The sequence below is a fragment of the Ischnura elegans genome, chromosome 12 (assembly GCF_921293095.1).
Source record: "Ischnura elegans chromosome 12, ioIscEleg1.1, whole genome shotgun sequence".
Taxonomy (NCBI): Eukaryota; Metazoa; Arthropoda; class Insecta; order Odonata; family Coenagrionidae; genus Ischnura; species Ischnura elegans.
In genome coordinates, this window is record NC_060257.1 from 83675018 (window position 1) to 83689905 (window position 14888).

The window sequence follows — 14888 nt, forward strand, 5'->3', positions numbered from 1 at the left end:
ACTTTTAATTGAAAAATCGCGAAGAAAATGGTCAAAATACCGCAGTGATACAGTGAATCCCCATTCGTAGCCATGCGCTACGACGATGAGCGTCCCAACCGTGACGTCACGCCGCTTTAAAAGTGGGTGGGGAAGGAAGGGAGCGGAGGGGAGATGTTGGCCACACGGCGAGACATGGGTAGGGGTGGGGAATGGCGGGTCTAGTTCTTATATGGTCTAAGTAATTCGGCAAAAACAGTAGAAGGAAATTTCGAAAACGTAAACAAGAGCAGAAAACAGCTTTTTAAAAAATATTTCAGCCGAATATGTCTGAGAAGAAAACGTGTGTATTCACCTTCAAGAGACGCCCAATTAAAAATCAAGCTACTCGAAAAAGAAGGACGGAAGATGATTCAAGTCAGTGAAAATCTTTTTGTTCCCATTATCTCCTTCATCGAATTTGATATTATTTCTTGGTTAGTCCATGCTTTTTGGGATAAATCTGGCTGCATGGGCTGCAGCAGTACACTAAGGAACGTTTTAATTTTCAGACAGCAGCGAAGATGAAACAACTGTTGTGAAAAAGGAGAAGAAATCCAAAGAGAATAATCCACTTTTTCAGAGTGTAAGTTGCCTCTTGTGTCACAAGTCTTGTGTTGCTCTGATTTAATTCTCTTAATCTAAATTTGTCGTGATTTTCTTTATGCATACTTTTTTCTTTGTAGACGGCCGGGAAATCCACGAAAAACAAAAAGGAAGATGAAGTCAAGGATGAAGAGGAAGATGATGCGGATTCAGTCATGGTGTCTTACCGATCCAAGAGGACTGCGATTCGAGAGGGACCGAGCGATATGGGAGCTACAGCCATACTGGAAACAGAAACTGAAGCCGATCGAGATGCACAAGCTATTTTTGAGCAAGCTCAAAAGATAAACAAGGTTTCACTTCTATTCATTTGATTCTGCTGAATTACATCGTGAGTTCTTGAGGGGCACCAATCATTATTAAATGTTGCCAATTGACAAAGCCTCTAAGACAAAAGTTATATCTTTTTAAATTTCGTAACGTATGTTGTAGATACATGTCTTTCCCTCATCTCTCGTAGGGTCGTACCCACATAGCAGCAATACGTCTCTGAGACGTCTCGAATATAACATGTTACGTCTCAGAGACATTCTGAGAACTTCAGAGACATTCTGAGAACTTCAGAGACTTCTCTGAGATGTCAATATGTCCAAAAAAAATTGTCTCTGAGATGTCTCATGAGACTTTGTTCTATGGTATGCTTTAAATTTAGGCAAAAAATAATTAATTGTAAATTATACAGCTATTGCCTACTTTTCTCGATCATTTTTAGCGACAAATTTTGTGATGAATGACCTTTTGTAAATAAGAAACCCATGTTAAATGTCGTGATTTTAATAATCAAAACTGCAGAATTGTAAGGAAAAATATATATGGAAGGCATTGATGGCGTTTACATACATTTTTTTTCAAAAATTCCGGAACGTCTCATGATTACATCTCTGAGACTTACACGATATTCGAGACCATAGTGAGACGTCTCTGAGAGTTTTGTTGCTATGTGGGTAGCTCCGCCCCAGTCATCATCATTTCTTCTAAATCATACAAATTTTCTTAGATATCAAGCAATGAAAGGAGGCTGAGTATATTGGTCGATTGTAAGGTGCCATGGCACTTACCTTTCAATACCTTGATCTTTTAGGACGAAGGCTAAAGAAGGAACACGAAACCCCCATGTTGAAATATTTAGCAGTTATTGCCAAAAGTGCTAACGATCAATTTTATTTCCCTTGGTGCTGAAATGGAACCTATTTTTCTTAAATTATGAATATGCTAAGTCCTGGTTAAACGATACATTAACACTTACACGGTAATGTCTAAATGTATGAACACAGGAATAAACACTAAAATTCAGTGTGTAGTCACCCAACTTCTGCAAATGCATGAATAGCAGTGGCGCAGATTGGGGGGGGGTGGTTTTGGGTGATACAACCCCCCCAGAGCTCAGAGATATTTTTAAGTTTAATCCATTTTACTTAATTGGATTGATATTAGTAATAGAATAGCGTAAGGATTAATAAAATATCCCTCAGAAAGCCATAAAACCCACTATTTTGAACCATTCATCTTAAAATTCCACAATTTATTAATCTCGCACCTACCGCTTATCCTGGTGGGTATTCCATACCCCCCACACACCCCGTATTAGTTGCACCTAAACCTCTCCCAGCCTTAATTCCTGGCTGCGCCCCTGGAAAAGAGAACCTGATCTAACTTGGTTCATGCATTCGTACATGTTCCTTTCCTGTTCGCAAAAATCATTCATGCAAACAGACATTAACTCGTACATGTTAAGGTACTGTGTAACCGGACCTTTGAAGTCAAATTAAATTTTCCATACTCCTTGTTGTGGTGGATTTTTGAATTCTCTTATTCTGTCATTACAATTTCATGTCCATAAATCTTTTAGTATAATGCTTGTTTTCATGGTATCATTGTTTCTTTTATAGGAATTAAAAGGGAAGGAAGATGACAAAATATACCGAGGCTTGAATAATTACATGCAGTACTACGAGAAGAGAGACACTGCGCAAGGGAATGCCTCCAGTGGAATGGTAATCAATGTTTTTCATTTTGTGGGTTCAATTTTTACTTTTGCTCTCAGTGCAGAAGTATGGAATGAGGAAAATATTTTCAGTTTTATTTCTCATGAAGAGAAGTTCCTGACAGAAGGTATCGGCATATATAGTACAGTGAAATGGCTTTATAACATAATCCTATGGACTGCTGAAATATGTATGTTAAAGTGAAATTTCATTTGAAATGTGGGAAAAATATTGCCAGAGCAGCGCTCCCTGTTAAATGCCAGGCTTTTGTTGGGAAGCAGTTTGTAAAATAATGCAGTTGGTAGACGTTCTCTGGATCATATCTCAAAGAGCTTCTTTCAAGCATTCTTCTCTCCACGAAGATGCAATAGGGTGGTTTCCTATTATTTTTTTATTGCCTAAATCGAAAGATTATTACTCCTGGAGTACGTATTTCACGCTTTTAGATTTTTAAATGATAATATCTATTTTTCGCGATTAAATGAAAAGTGAAAATTTTCAAGCGCGCGAAAACGCGACGCGTTAGTAGGAATGATGGGAAATCTCTCCGTACGTCGTATTTCTGGTTCCCCCTCCACCCGGTGAGGTGACCTTGAGGCGAGGCTTAGCGCTGATACGTCGCAGGCTGCCAGCGGGTAGCCTAGTGCCCTGCTGACTGGTAGCGCTTGGCTTAAATAAGGATTATTAATACCTTATCAAACGAGGAAAACTTTCCGACCTTAGCCAGTTTTAATAAGTGATTATTAAGACATGTTTCCCTGAGCTCTGTGCCTCATGCATGCATTGGTAACCTCAGACGACGTATAACTCCTATCTTCTCCTATAGAAACTAGGTCCCTGTGACGTCACGTGGAGTGGCATCGCATGGGCGCCAATCTGGCCCTTTTCAAATGAGGATAAAAATGGACCATTGCCATTCGTCTACACCGGCATTTATAAAACGAAATAATTTGTATATTATGAATACACTAATGGTGGGTAACGAATCGCAATTATTGCCTTTTGTTTTCTTTGATGAAGGAAACTACCCTATTTCTTCTAGGGATGGACGGATCCAGGATTTTTCTCTGATTCGGATCGGATCCTTGATTTTCGGAGCCGGATCTTTTGGATTGGATATTTTCGAATCCAAATGCATTTTCAAATTCTTGACACTGAGATTCCCCCGATGATTGCTCAATCTATTGGTAAGAGTCACACTATGTGCCAGTCGTAATTTGCCTTTTTATTTTCCACGGCTGAAATTCTCCTACGTAACCTCTGCGAGAGATTTCAAACAAAACGGTTCATGAGTAGGACAAGAATCGCATGCGACAGCGCATTCGAAGAGGGAATCGGAACTCTTTCCACCCTTATGTAGCATTCACTGAAGCCATTATTTAAAATATCGGATCCAGATCCGATGTCTTCCACAACTTTGGATCCGATGTATCCGATGAAGGGCAATATCCACGGATATTTGGATCGGAGGTATCCGATCTAACCATCCCTGATTTCTTACTTTCTTGAAGACTTTCTTGAAGAATCTTTCGATTCCCCACAAATAATTTTATGCCTTATGCCATGCCGATCTTTGAACCATTGTAGCCACCCAGTGCTGCATTTAAAGTCTTGGTAACCAAGCAAATAAGCAACAGATCGTGCACCTTCGCTCAGCAGTGGACCACTTCCGGGAATATTGTTGTTGTGGCATGTCACGAACCAAGTGTAAACTGCTTTCTCCACTTCTTCATAATTGGCTGTTCGAATCTTCTTTTGCTGATGTCCCGTAGAATCTTCCCCAGCACTGTCTTCTATCCTCGGATGCTGCTTCAAAAAGTTGAAAGCGTTAAAGTGCTTATCCCATACTTCCTTGCCACATGGCCTTTCTTTATCCCCTAATCCACATCTTGAAAAATTTCTTATTGTTCTTTCAAAAGAAAACTGTTTTCGCTGCAACCATCCATTTCCAAATATGCAACACATCTAACACACTTCACTATCAAACACAATATGAATCATGGAGGCACGTAACGTTGCTTATCCAAGTCAAACCACCTTCGCTCACGTAAACTGGCCAATTGTGGCCCCTTATTGGCTGCTCACATCCTGCGGCTCACAAAACAACCAATTACCACTGTGATTACTGTTGCAGCCAGAGTCTCGCATAAACAGGCCAATCGAAGAGAGGCTCTTATTTTTTGGCAACTTAGAATTCTAGCCGCTTATTGGCTGCTTTCTCCCTGCTGCTCACAGAACAAACAATCACCACTGCGTTTATTGTTCGCAGTCAGAGTTGGTTCCACAAGGAAGATAACGAACAGGCCATGCTTTCAGTGCACGGGAATAAAGCCTATACTGGTTATTACATATATGAAATGAATGACCAAAATTTGGAATTTTTCCATTCATCACTGTAATTTATGGCTTCGTTATACTGAATTTCATTCAAAACAATCTTTCCATTAAACTGGTACCCTTTCACATTAAACAATGTGGGAAATGTCAAGGGGACAGAAAATAATTTCATTATTCTGAATAATTCGTTACACTGATGTTTGTTAAAAAGACCAGGGATGCCGACTTAAAAAAAATATTGGGGGGCCCAAACCGGGGGTCTAGCCACGGGAAATTTTATAAGTAGTGAGTTTTAAGTTTTTTAAGCATTTTAGAAGAGTCATATGATCAACATTAGAACTCTGATAACTCGAATATCGATATGTGGACACTCCGGGGAAAATCGACAAGCCTGACACATTTTTTCCTCGCAGGTATAACGAATTTTTGAGGGGGCTCGGGCCCCCTCAGGCCCCATGGAGTTGGCGCCACTGAAAAAGACATTTCACTGTATTTAAGTGCCTAGGGGAGATTGGAGATAGTAATCATTAGTAGATATATTCCCATCAAGTGATATTATGAGTGTATTATTACTAACAATGACCTCAAAACATTTTAATAAATTTCATTACACTAATCTATGCCATATTTAATGGGTTCAAGTGGGTACCTCGGTCACAGATAATTCCAACATTTTTATTTATTCTTGTATTGGAAAATAATTTATTCTGCATTAAATGGTATTCATGCTAATGTGAGTTGATAGGTCATAGTGGATGTTATATTTATATTTTCATCTTTGAAAAATAATCATAAATATATGTAGTCTCATTTGCTATGATTGCTAAAAAATATCTTTATTAAACTAACTGAATTACTTTATTGATAGAATTTAACTACTTGAATTCTTAATTATTCAGCCTTATGATGCAATTATGTATTTTTATTGAATCTTATCTCAATGCATTGCATACGTGAGTGACTTTGAATGAAAAACTATTTGGACCAATATAAAAATCCTTCGCCAGGTGAGGAAAGGACCAATAAGGGCTCCCTCTAACTTGAGATCGACTGTGCGGTGGGATTACCAGCCAGATCTATGCAAGGACTACAAGGAAACTGGATTTTGTGGATTTGGAGGTATGCTCACTTGTAGTTCATCCTTTGTTGGCGTTCATCGTTATCTTTTACTGTGTGGAATTCATTACAACAGAAAAAATAATACCTCTCAACCAATGCTCTTGAAGCATCTTGCAGGTGTAAACTAGTTCCTTTTGACCATATATTTTGTTCATGCATGAAGGATAAATTAAACATTGTTTCCATGGGATTTTTCACAGTAAAATGGAAGATTTGAGGTTTAATGAGCATGCTTACTCATTAATATCACTGTTTATTTAATTTGAACTTTATGGTATGTACTCTTGTTATTTTTTTAGTAGTATGAATTGAAAATCGTGTGAGATTTTTGAGGAAAGTACATTTGCCTTCTGCTTAACCCATTTAGAGCAGCGGGCCAATATATCGGCTTTTGCCACTCGGCCAAAAAGTGTGGCAGGCCGTTATATCGGCTCTTACATTGTCCATCATTTAATTTGTTATAACTTATGACATTGCTATAACTTATTTCGGTAAACAAAATATTTTGTCAGTATTAGTCAGTTTAACCTCATCAATCAAAAAAAAACTCATATGGATATTTGATAAAATATGTAGCTTTGTATTGTTTTTTTTCCTAGTTGCTACATTTTATGAAAATACCCACCACATTTCTTGCCAGTACCCCAGGATAGCACTAAGAGGGTTAACTGTTTAACTCTTTCAATCTGTTTGCGGATGTGCAGTCTCTGATTAATCTTCCTTGTGTGCAAGACATTTGGTACATGCTACTTATTAAATTTGTGTGTTACAAAGATGGTTCTTGCTAAGCTGATCTCAGCCCTTAAGATTTAAAATTCATTTTAAATTGTTTGGATTGCTGGACTGGGGATTATTGAACTAGAGTTTAAAAGTAAACAAAATCATTTTTCAATGTATCTATTCATCATCATTTTTCTATTTTTGGGTCCATTCCTCATTTTTCTAGTCGTCAGTGGTCAAATATGTAATGACACTACATCATGATTATGCATAACCCAAATATGTACTTATGTCATGGTCATATCCAGAATGGTGAGGCAAAAGCTCAAACCAAATCCTTTGGTTTTAAGTGTTACCCCCTCAAAATGAACCTATTTCAAAATGCACCGTCTCTCCTCCTTGGAAAAATTCTTCTGACTAAGGACTAGTCTCATACTCCAAACATAGACATTTGTCGCAATAAAAGAAAGCTCTGTATCGCCTGATTTCATCGAGGCTACATGGGGATGAATGTTATTCCAGTCAGCCTTGACACCCCACCAGTCATGTTACCGTAGAATGTGTATTGTGCACCCTCTTAGAGGAGAAATTGCTTACAAAGTTAAATTGAAAGGGGTTTTGTAATCCATTCATTATCATTATTTTGCAATTTTTGTTTTATCCCTGCTTGCTCAAGCTGCCAATGTATTGACTTTCAGTTTTAGCGTTAAAATGCTCAAGGTGCCGTCTATCCATCTACTGGCCCGGTGTTTAATCCCTTGTGAAAATGTTTTTTTCATTATATTCAAGTTTGTTTCACTTTCACACAGGAGATTATTTAAATGTTTATCACTCCTGATTAAATGGTATTCTCTAATCAGGCTTGAATTTTTTTGGCGTGACAATGGAAATTGCTGGGAGTGCGTAAGGGTTAAGCACTTGTTTCGTGCTTTTTCCTGCATCTTTGTGCCATTTCCATAAAAAAAACAAGTTCTTTTGGTGTGAAAACCTTTAGGAGAGGAATAAAAGAGTAGGGTAGCAAAGGAATTAATATTGTTTTGTAGGCTCAAGGGAAATGATGTTTGGATAATCCAATGGTTTTTAGCTGACGACGAATGATTGAGGCTATACTGTACATATTTGTAAAGGGCAATAAAGAGCAAATGTGTAAAAAACGAGAAGAGGTGGATAAATTCTGTCATATGGGATGCAGGATAACTAGTGTTAAGAGAAGCAAGAAAGGAATTATCATCAGAATAGCCGAGGCAAAGAGAGCATTCCACCAAAAGAAAGATCTGAAATTTAAACAGGAGTAAGGAAAAAGTTTATCGGAACTTACATCTGGAATATGCTTCTCTACGGAAGTGAGGCATGGACAATGACAGCTGCGGAGCAATAAAGGTTGGCGGCAGTGGCACCGACTCCATGGGGCCTGAGGGGGCCCGAGCCCCCCCAAAAATTCGTTGCAGATGTGAGGAAAAAATGTGTCAGGCTAGTCAATTTTCCCCGGAATGTCCAGATATCGAGAATCGAGTGATCAGGGTTCTCATGTTGATCATATGACTCTTCTAAAATGCTTAAAAAACTTAAAATTCACTACTTATAAAATTTACCAGGGCAAGGTCCCCGATTTGGGCCCCCCCAATATTTTTTGCAAGTCGGCACCCCTGGGTGGCGGCCTTTGAAATGTGGTGCCACAGAATAATGATGAGGATCAAATGGATGGACCGAGTTACAAATGAGAATAAGAGTGGGGGAGAAGAGATGCCTCATGAAAACCTTGATGAGAAGATGGAACAACGTAATCGGCAATATTTTGAGACATGATGGCCTGATGAAGACAAACCTTGAGGGGCAAATTGATGACAATTATGGACGAGGAAAACCTCAAATGAAATATATGGAACAGGTGAAGAAAGATGTGACAGATGAGAAATACATACGTAGGTGTGAAAAAATCAGCTGCCTCTAACCAATTTTAGGATTGTTGACCATTGATAGAATTTTTGAACTACAGAAAAGGGCAGTTAGAAGAATTGCCAGAATCTCAAACAAAATTTCCTGCAAACCCTACTTTAAGAAATTTAACCTATTGGCTTTTTCCTGTATACTAATCTTAGAATCTGTCACATTTGCCAAATCCCGTCCCAAATTGTTTACCCTAAACAATCAGGAACATAATCTTTACACACGTCATCATATCTATACACACAACAAAAGAAATAACCTTTGTCTCACTGATCACAGTCCATACCATACTATCATGTCTATTTACAATAATTTACCGTCTGATTTAAAAAATATTGACAATTTAAATGTCTTCAAAGTAAGAGTAAAAAATACCGTCTGCAACACCCCTACTATTCATTAGAAGAATATTTATTGTTAGTGAACCATCTTTTTTAGCCATTGTACATAACCCATTTTATCTCTTTTGCTCTACTGTAGTTTTATGTAAGAATATGTTTGATATATTACATGTGAAGTATGTATCGCTATTTATAGTTTGACTTGCCCTATGTTTGTAACACAAACCAACGGGGCCTGTACACATTATTATTATAATTATTTGTGATGATGTGTTGATGGAATACTTGGTTTCATATTTTATTTTGCTTCTTTCAGATAGCTGTAAATTCCTTCACGATCGGTCAGACTATAAGTTTGGCTGGCAGTTGGAGCGAGAGGCTAGAGTCGCAGGGGAGGAAGAGGAGCGTGAAGGCCAATATGAAATAGACTCCGACTCTGAAGCGAACCTACCATTTAAGTGTTCAATATGTAGGTCATCTTTTGTGGATCCCATTATTACCAAGTGAGTAGCATTTATTCCACACTTAAAGGCTGTTTTCAAAACACTTTTTCAAAGCATTTTTTATTGTCATTGAATTTAATTGGTGTGTGCCCTTGCCTGGGATACAGTGTCATTAGGTACCAACGCTGATTGAGGTGCTTGGACTACCATTTTAGTCCATGTTGTTACTTTTTTCCATATTTAAAATTATTTCAATATAATATGCAAAATCGCTATCCTGAAGTTTGCTCTTAGAAGATGGCTTCATGATGTAGTTGGCTAACACGTCTGACCGGCAATTGGGAGATTAGGGTCCGAATCTTGATTAGGCCAAATATTTTTTCACGCCGAACTTCATCCTTGGTGTATATAACTTTATACCTGTGTGCGTGACTGCATACAAAGTCGCTTGTTTGATCTATTGAATTATTTCAGCAATTTACTATACATATTTTATAAATGCTGTGTATTCCTAATATTTTAAGTTGGCCATTGAATTATGCACCAAAGCACAACCACCACATTAAATAACTTCATCTTAGTCAAACAATTGTGACTACCCTGCCTGTGCATCTAGGGTTAATTAATGTTACGACAGAAAGACGTAGAGGATTAGATCTGCTGGGGTAGTTCCTGGAGATAATACTTTTAATTCTCTGCCTCATACTAATTTAATTTTTCAGGTGCAAGCATTACTTTTGCGAGAAGTGTGCCTTGGAGAGATATAAGAAGTCGACCAGGTGTTTCTTATGTAACATGCAGACAGGAGGTGTGTTCAATCCTGCAAAAGAACTCATCAATAAACTCGGTGGTGCAAAGCCCACTGCCGTCGAAAGTGATAGTGGAGATGATTCAGAGGAGTCAGATTAATAGTGCGTTTCTGGTTTTCTGGAGCCCTACCATTGAATGTGGCGGTGGAGTATTTATTTTGGAGGAGATTGTTAAATGTTTACCATCTGTTTATCTTATTTTTGTATGAATTTTTGGCTGGTCATTTTAAGGTTGATATCGAAACCTTTATCAAAGTTTTTTATGTATCCAGTTTTGCATTGCCGTACTTCTGCCATAACTTACTCATACTGCCATTTTATAAAAGTCCTCAGTACTGAAGGATAACAGAAAATATTGGTGCCATTGAATTACTGTTGGTGATTGACCAATGACTTTTGAAAACCATGCCTTTAGGTTTCTTATGCATGTGGTTAGCAGTGAAAATGGACAAATGGTTTTTCATCATTGGCAATGCTGATCCATTCAAAATTTTGGATTGGCTAGGCAGCCTGCAGCAATGTAAAATCAGATCTACATGAAAATAGGGACAGCTCTTTAACTTTATTTTTCCCCCTTATAATTTCTACTGATTATAATGAACTATTTTGAAATGAGTAAATATTCTTTTATACTCCTTACAGTCACAACTTTAAGATAGTTGTCATTTGTCAATTGTTACTGTTTTAATTTCACCGTACATACTGTTATTTTTTTATCCCTGATGTCGCTTTCAGTTTGTGTGTATCTGTGGAACTGTTTGCTGTGATTAATTCACCAAGAGAAATAAATCAGAAAGTCTATGCATTCAGTCTCGTTGGCTTTCTTGCATGAATGAAAGAAATTTTTTCGATCCCAAATTTCATCACAAATAGATTATATCCTCTATCTCCATCCTTGGTGACGTTTCGACGAGTGACTCATCCATCATTATCAGGGCCATTGATATTGGTTCTTGAGTGGCCAGGTTTATATAGTGTCTCCCTCTCAGGTGAGGTCAACTCCTATTGGTGGATGCATTTTTGTTTTTTCCCATCATTACTAGGGTAGGGGTCCAGGTCCTACTTAACCCTTTAGTACCGGATGCTGGGTCGAGCCGACGGGCATTTTCATAAGTAGAAGACCTGACGTCTCTAGCTGACATGAGGGAAGGGAAGTGAACGCTGATGTAGCAATTGTTGGATGTATTCAGACCTGGCCTGAGACTCAGCTTAGCGAGACCTTAGGGCCACTCCTCGGCAATTAAGCCTGGTCCTCCCTCTCATTTATGATCATCCTCACCGCAGGAATCCCTTGCGAGGTCGTTTCACTGTCGATGGTTTTTTCAATTATGTATTTTTTTGCATACTACAATCTTGTTATACTTTGAAATGAATTCTTCATTTTGTTCCGTGTGTAGGCAATTTTTAAATGAAATTTTAGCATTAAAAATAACTAAATTCCAGACTTAGAGCCTTATTACCTTGTATTTACTAACTATGTTGTTATTAACGCTAGAAACCTGTTTAAAATTCGTCAATGATTAAAAAATGTTATGAATTCTTTTAGAAGAGTAAATTATTGAAAATCAAATACAATGTTTGGTTGAAAAAAACACTGGTAATGCAATAAGTTGACCGTGGATTCCTGCCATGATGGGGTTAGAGGATATAGTCTTGTGGCCAGAGTAAGGGACGGGTCCCAGCCCCGTCGATAGTGGCATAGCCACAGGGAGGTTCAAGAGGGTCCGCTCCCCCCCCCCCCCCCCCGAAATATGAAAACAATTATTATCCTTCATGAAAGAAAACAAAGTATTGAAAAATCATGAATTTACAGAACATTTTTTTTTAACAAATGAAGTTTTTTTGATTATGAAAAGTGTTAAAATTAGTTACATAGTACCCTCTTTTTAAAAAAATTTTCTTCCCTGGTTTTGGACCTTTCCCCCCCCCCCCCCCCCCAAACGAATTTCCTGGCTACACTTCCTGTTGCGCTGGGTCCCAAAGCTGAAGGACGAAAATACCAGGGTAACTAACTCCACCCTAAAAAAGAGCTTCATACAGAGAGGTTTAAAATATTCTCATGCTACTTGTAGCATGGAAAACGTTTTCCAATCATAGGCACTGGCAGGAAAGGGTTAAGATTGCTTCCTTTGTAGATGATCCAAAAGTGCCGTTTCCTACCATTGAATGCCATGGTCAAGGTTGATGAAATGCCCTGCGAGTGCCGATTTATTGAGCTTACCTAGTCAGACATGCTGCTGGTGCACCTTTATCTTTGTTTCAATGGTTCTACTTGTTTCTCCCTCATTAAATACATTGCTGGCTTATGAGATTCAGATAAGCTGCTAATGGGGGAAATAATATGGAGGTATTTACTAATTTTTTGCATTCCTCTGTTTTTGAGGCTTATAGTAAATATGAAATTTTGATAATGAGAGTGGAATAAATAGTTTTATTTTCAATTTTATCTGCAAAAATATCTTTGGTTATCATGGAGGGAGTATGATTTGTTTATTTTGAAAAACTCCAGCTCATAGTAATTCCTTTGTTGATTATCATCTAAGTAAGACTATTGTCCTAAAGAGTGAGGTTCTCTCTGATAGCACGACTGGGTCTTTAAGGTTACTCTCACTTAGTACAAGCAATCTTCCTGCATTACCCCAACTACAGAAACAGTCAAAGCTCTAATATCACCTCAATATAAAAAATATGAAAGATAAAACATCAATTATAATAATATATTCATTAATGAATTGACTCAACCAATAAGGGATAGTTTGCAATCTTTGGATTGATTTATCAGAATTCTGTACCAACTGCATTGAAGTGCATAGACATAAAATTATACAAATTGAAAATGTAAAAAGGCTCCGTGTCGCAAAGGTGATGATAAACTGATCGTGTGATTCAGGCAGCATCACAATTCCCCAGATAAGGCAGAAATTGGTAAGTATACTACCTGCGATATGCATCTCGCTTAACATGAAATTTTATCAGCAAGACAATTTTTTGGAGCATAAGTCCTGTGTTAAGTAAGGGATGTTTGTATTTTGTAATGCTACAGTATTTATTTGATGGATAACTTGTCCGTTATAGGAGTAGTAATCCCTCCTTTAAATTAGTCAAGGAGTAATTCAACAGTGTCGGACGAGCTGTTGTGGAACATGTTATGAGGATTATTAAAGAAATGATTTAGCAATGTCCACTTAGACGTTTAGTTGAGTACTACATACATATTTCAATGTAACAGCGTAGTCATCAGGTGGGTGTGAGGTGAGGTGGATCGAGGAAGGGGTCTGAGAGGGAGTTGCAGAATAAGCTTTGTGGGGAATGGAGGAGGAGGGATTGTGTTGTCCAGTGTTTTAAGGTCTGGAGGGAGAGAATGGGGAGTGACTGAAATATTCAGTGGCGTTCATTAGTTTAACTCCCCATTTTCTTCTTTTTATGACTTCCCATTTTTCCAGGGCATCAAGACAGTGTCCTTTTCCCTTTGAATCCCAGGATCTTTGGGGTAAAGTCGCTCTGGTGGCCTTCCTCTATGAGGTGCTTGGCAATTAGTGATCTTGTGTCATCATTAAAGTAGCACCTCTTATGCTACTCCGCTCTTGTCCTAGGGACCCTTCCCATCTGCCCCAAATATGCAGCATTTCAACAATCTCAGGTAATTTCATGGAATCTCCAATAATTCACAGTGATTGGCCATGCATTGCCTCTAATTATGTTGGATGGTACTATGAGTCTCTGCCATCCGGGGCTGTAGCCAGAATTGGCCCTTAAGAGCTTTAACACCTCTCCTGGTTAAAGGGGTTTAACCTCTCCCAAGCCCCCCCTAAAAAAATGCATTTGGTATCGGTACTCTCATTTACACCATTGAACAGCAGGCAGCGAAGAGAACAAGTACTCTAACTTATACTCTAATAAGTACTCTAAGTTATATCTTTCCAATCGCTGGTTGCCTGCGGTGTTTTTATATGACTATTGTTCATCACTACCGTCAATCCAAATGCCGCAGAGCCTAGGGATGCTGGAGGGCGACGGCCGATTATCTCCAAGGGCAGTTAATTGGTGGTTCACTTCCGAAAATACGGCTCCAGCTTAATTTATTGCCAATAAAATTGCTTTGAGCCCTGTCGATGGTGGGTAAACGGAAGCGATTCATTGATCATTTAATTGAGAAACATTTAATTGGACGATGGAAAAAAAATAGTCTAGTAACTTAACTGAATATAGCAGAGAATAAACCAATACACAAAAAATATTTAATATCGATAATTTGAAATTTATAAATAATCATTACCCAAGCATTTGCCTTCACGGAGGAATACTCTCCCACATTCACTTCGATGAACCTGATAGGATTCGCAACCTCAACAAGCACATATACCTTTGCATTCACTGGTAATTTTCGCTACAAATAATTATTTCAAAGCAACAGGTTACATTTCCGATTATCAAGGTGTGTCAAGTTCCGGCAATTCCATGATATTTCCATATTTCTTTGAATTGAACCTCCTCTCCCTACCACTCCATCAATTTCGTGTCGATGAGACATTTAATTGTGCTAGTTGAGCAAAATGAAGTCTA

At 38.2% G+C, this 14888-nt stretch overlaps 1 protein-coding gene across 1 annotated transcript; it reads left to right on the top strand.

The window, feature by feature from the left end:
- The first annotated feature begins 206 nt into the window (after nt 1–206).
- LOC124169380 (E3 ubiquitin-protein ligase RNF113A) lies at nt 207–11134 on the top strand. The gene is made up of 7 exons (XM_046547970.1): nt 207–396; nt 531–604; nt 705–917; nt 2514–2618; nt 5954–6065; nt 9390–9576; nt 10239–11134. Exons 1-7 carry the CDS (start codon nt 306–308, stop codon nt 10423–10425), a joined length of 969 nt encoding a protein of 322 aa, XP_046403926.1. The 5' UTR covers nt 207–305; the 3' UTR covers nt 10426–11134.
- The last annotated feature ends 3754 nt before the right edge of the window (nt 11135–14888 follow it).

Coding starts and splice junctions, on each gene's coding strand:
- LOC124169380 (XM_046547970.1), top strand. CDS start 306: ATGTCTGAGAAGAAAACGTGTGTATTCACCTTCAAGAGACGCCCAATT. Junction 397..530: donor AAGGACGGAAGATGATTCAA/GTCAGTGAAAAT, acceptor TTTAATTTTCAG/ACAGCAGCGAAGATGAAACA. Junction 2,619..5,953: donor GGAATGCCTCCAGTGGAATG/GTAATCAATGTT, acceptor ATCCTTCGCCAG/GTGAGGAAAGGACCAATAAG.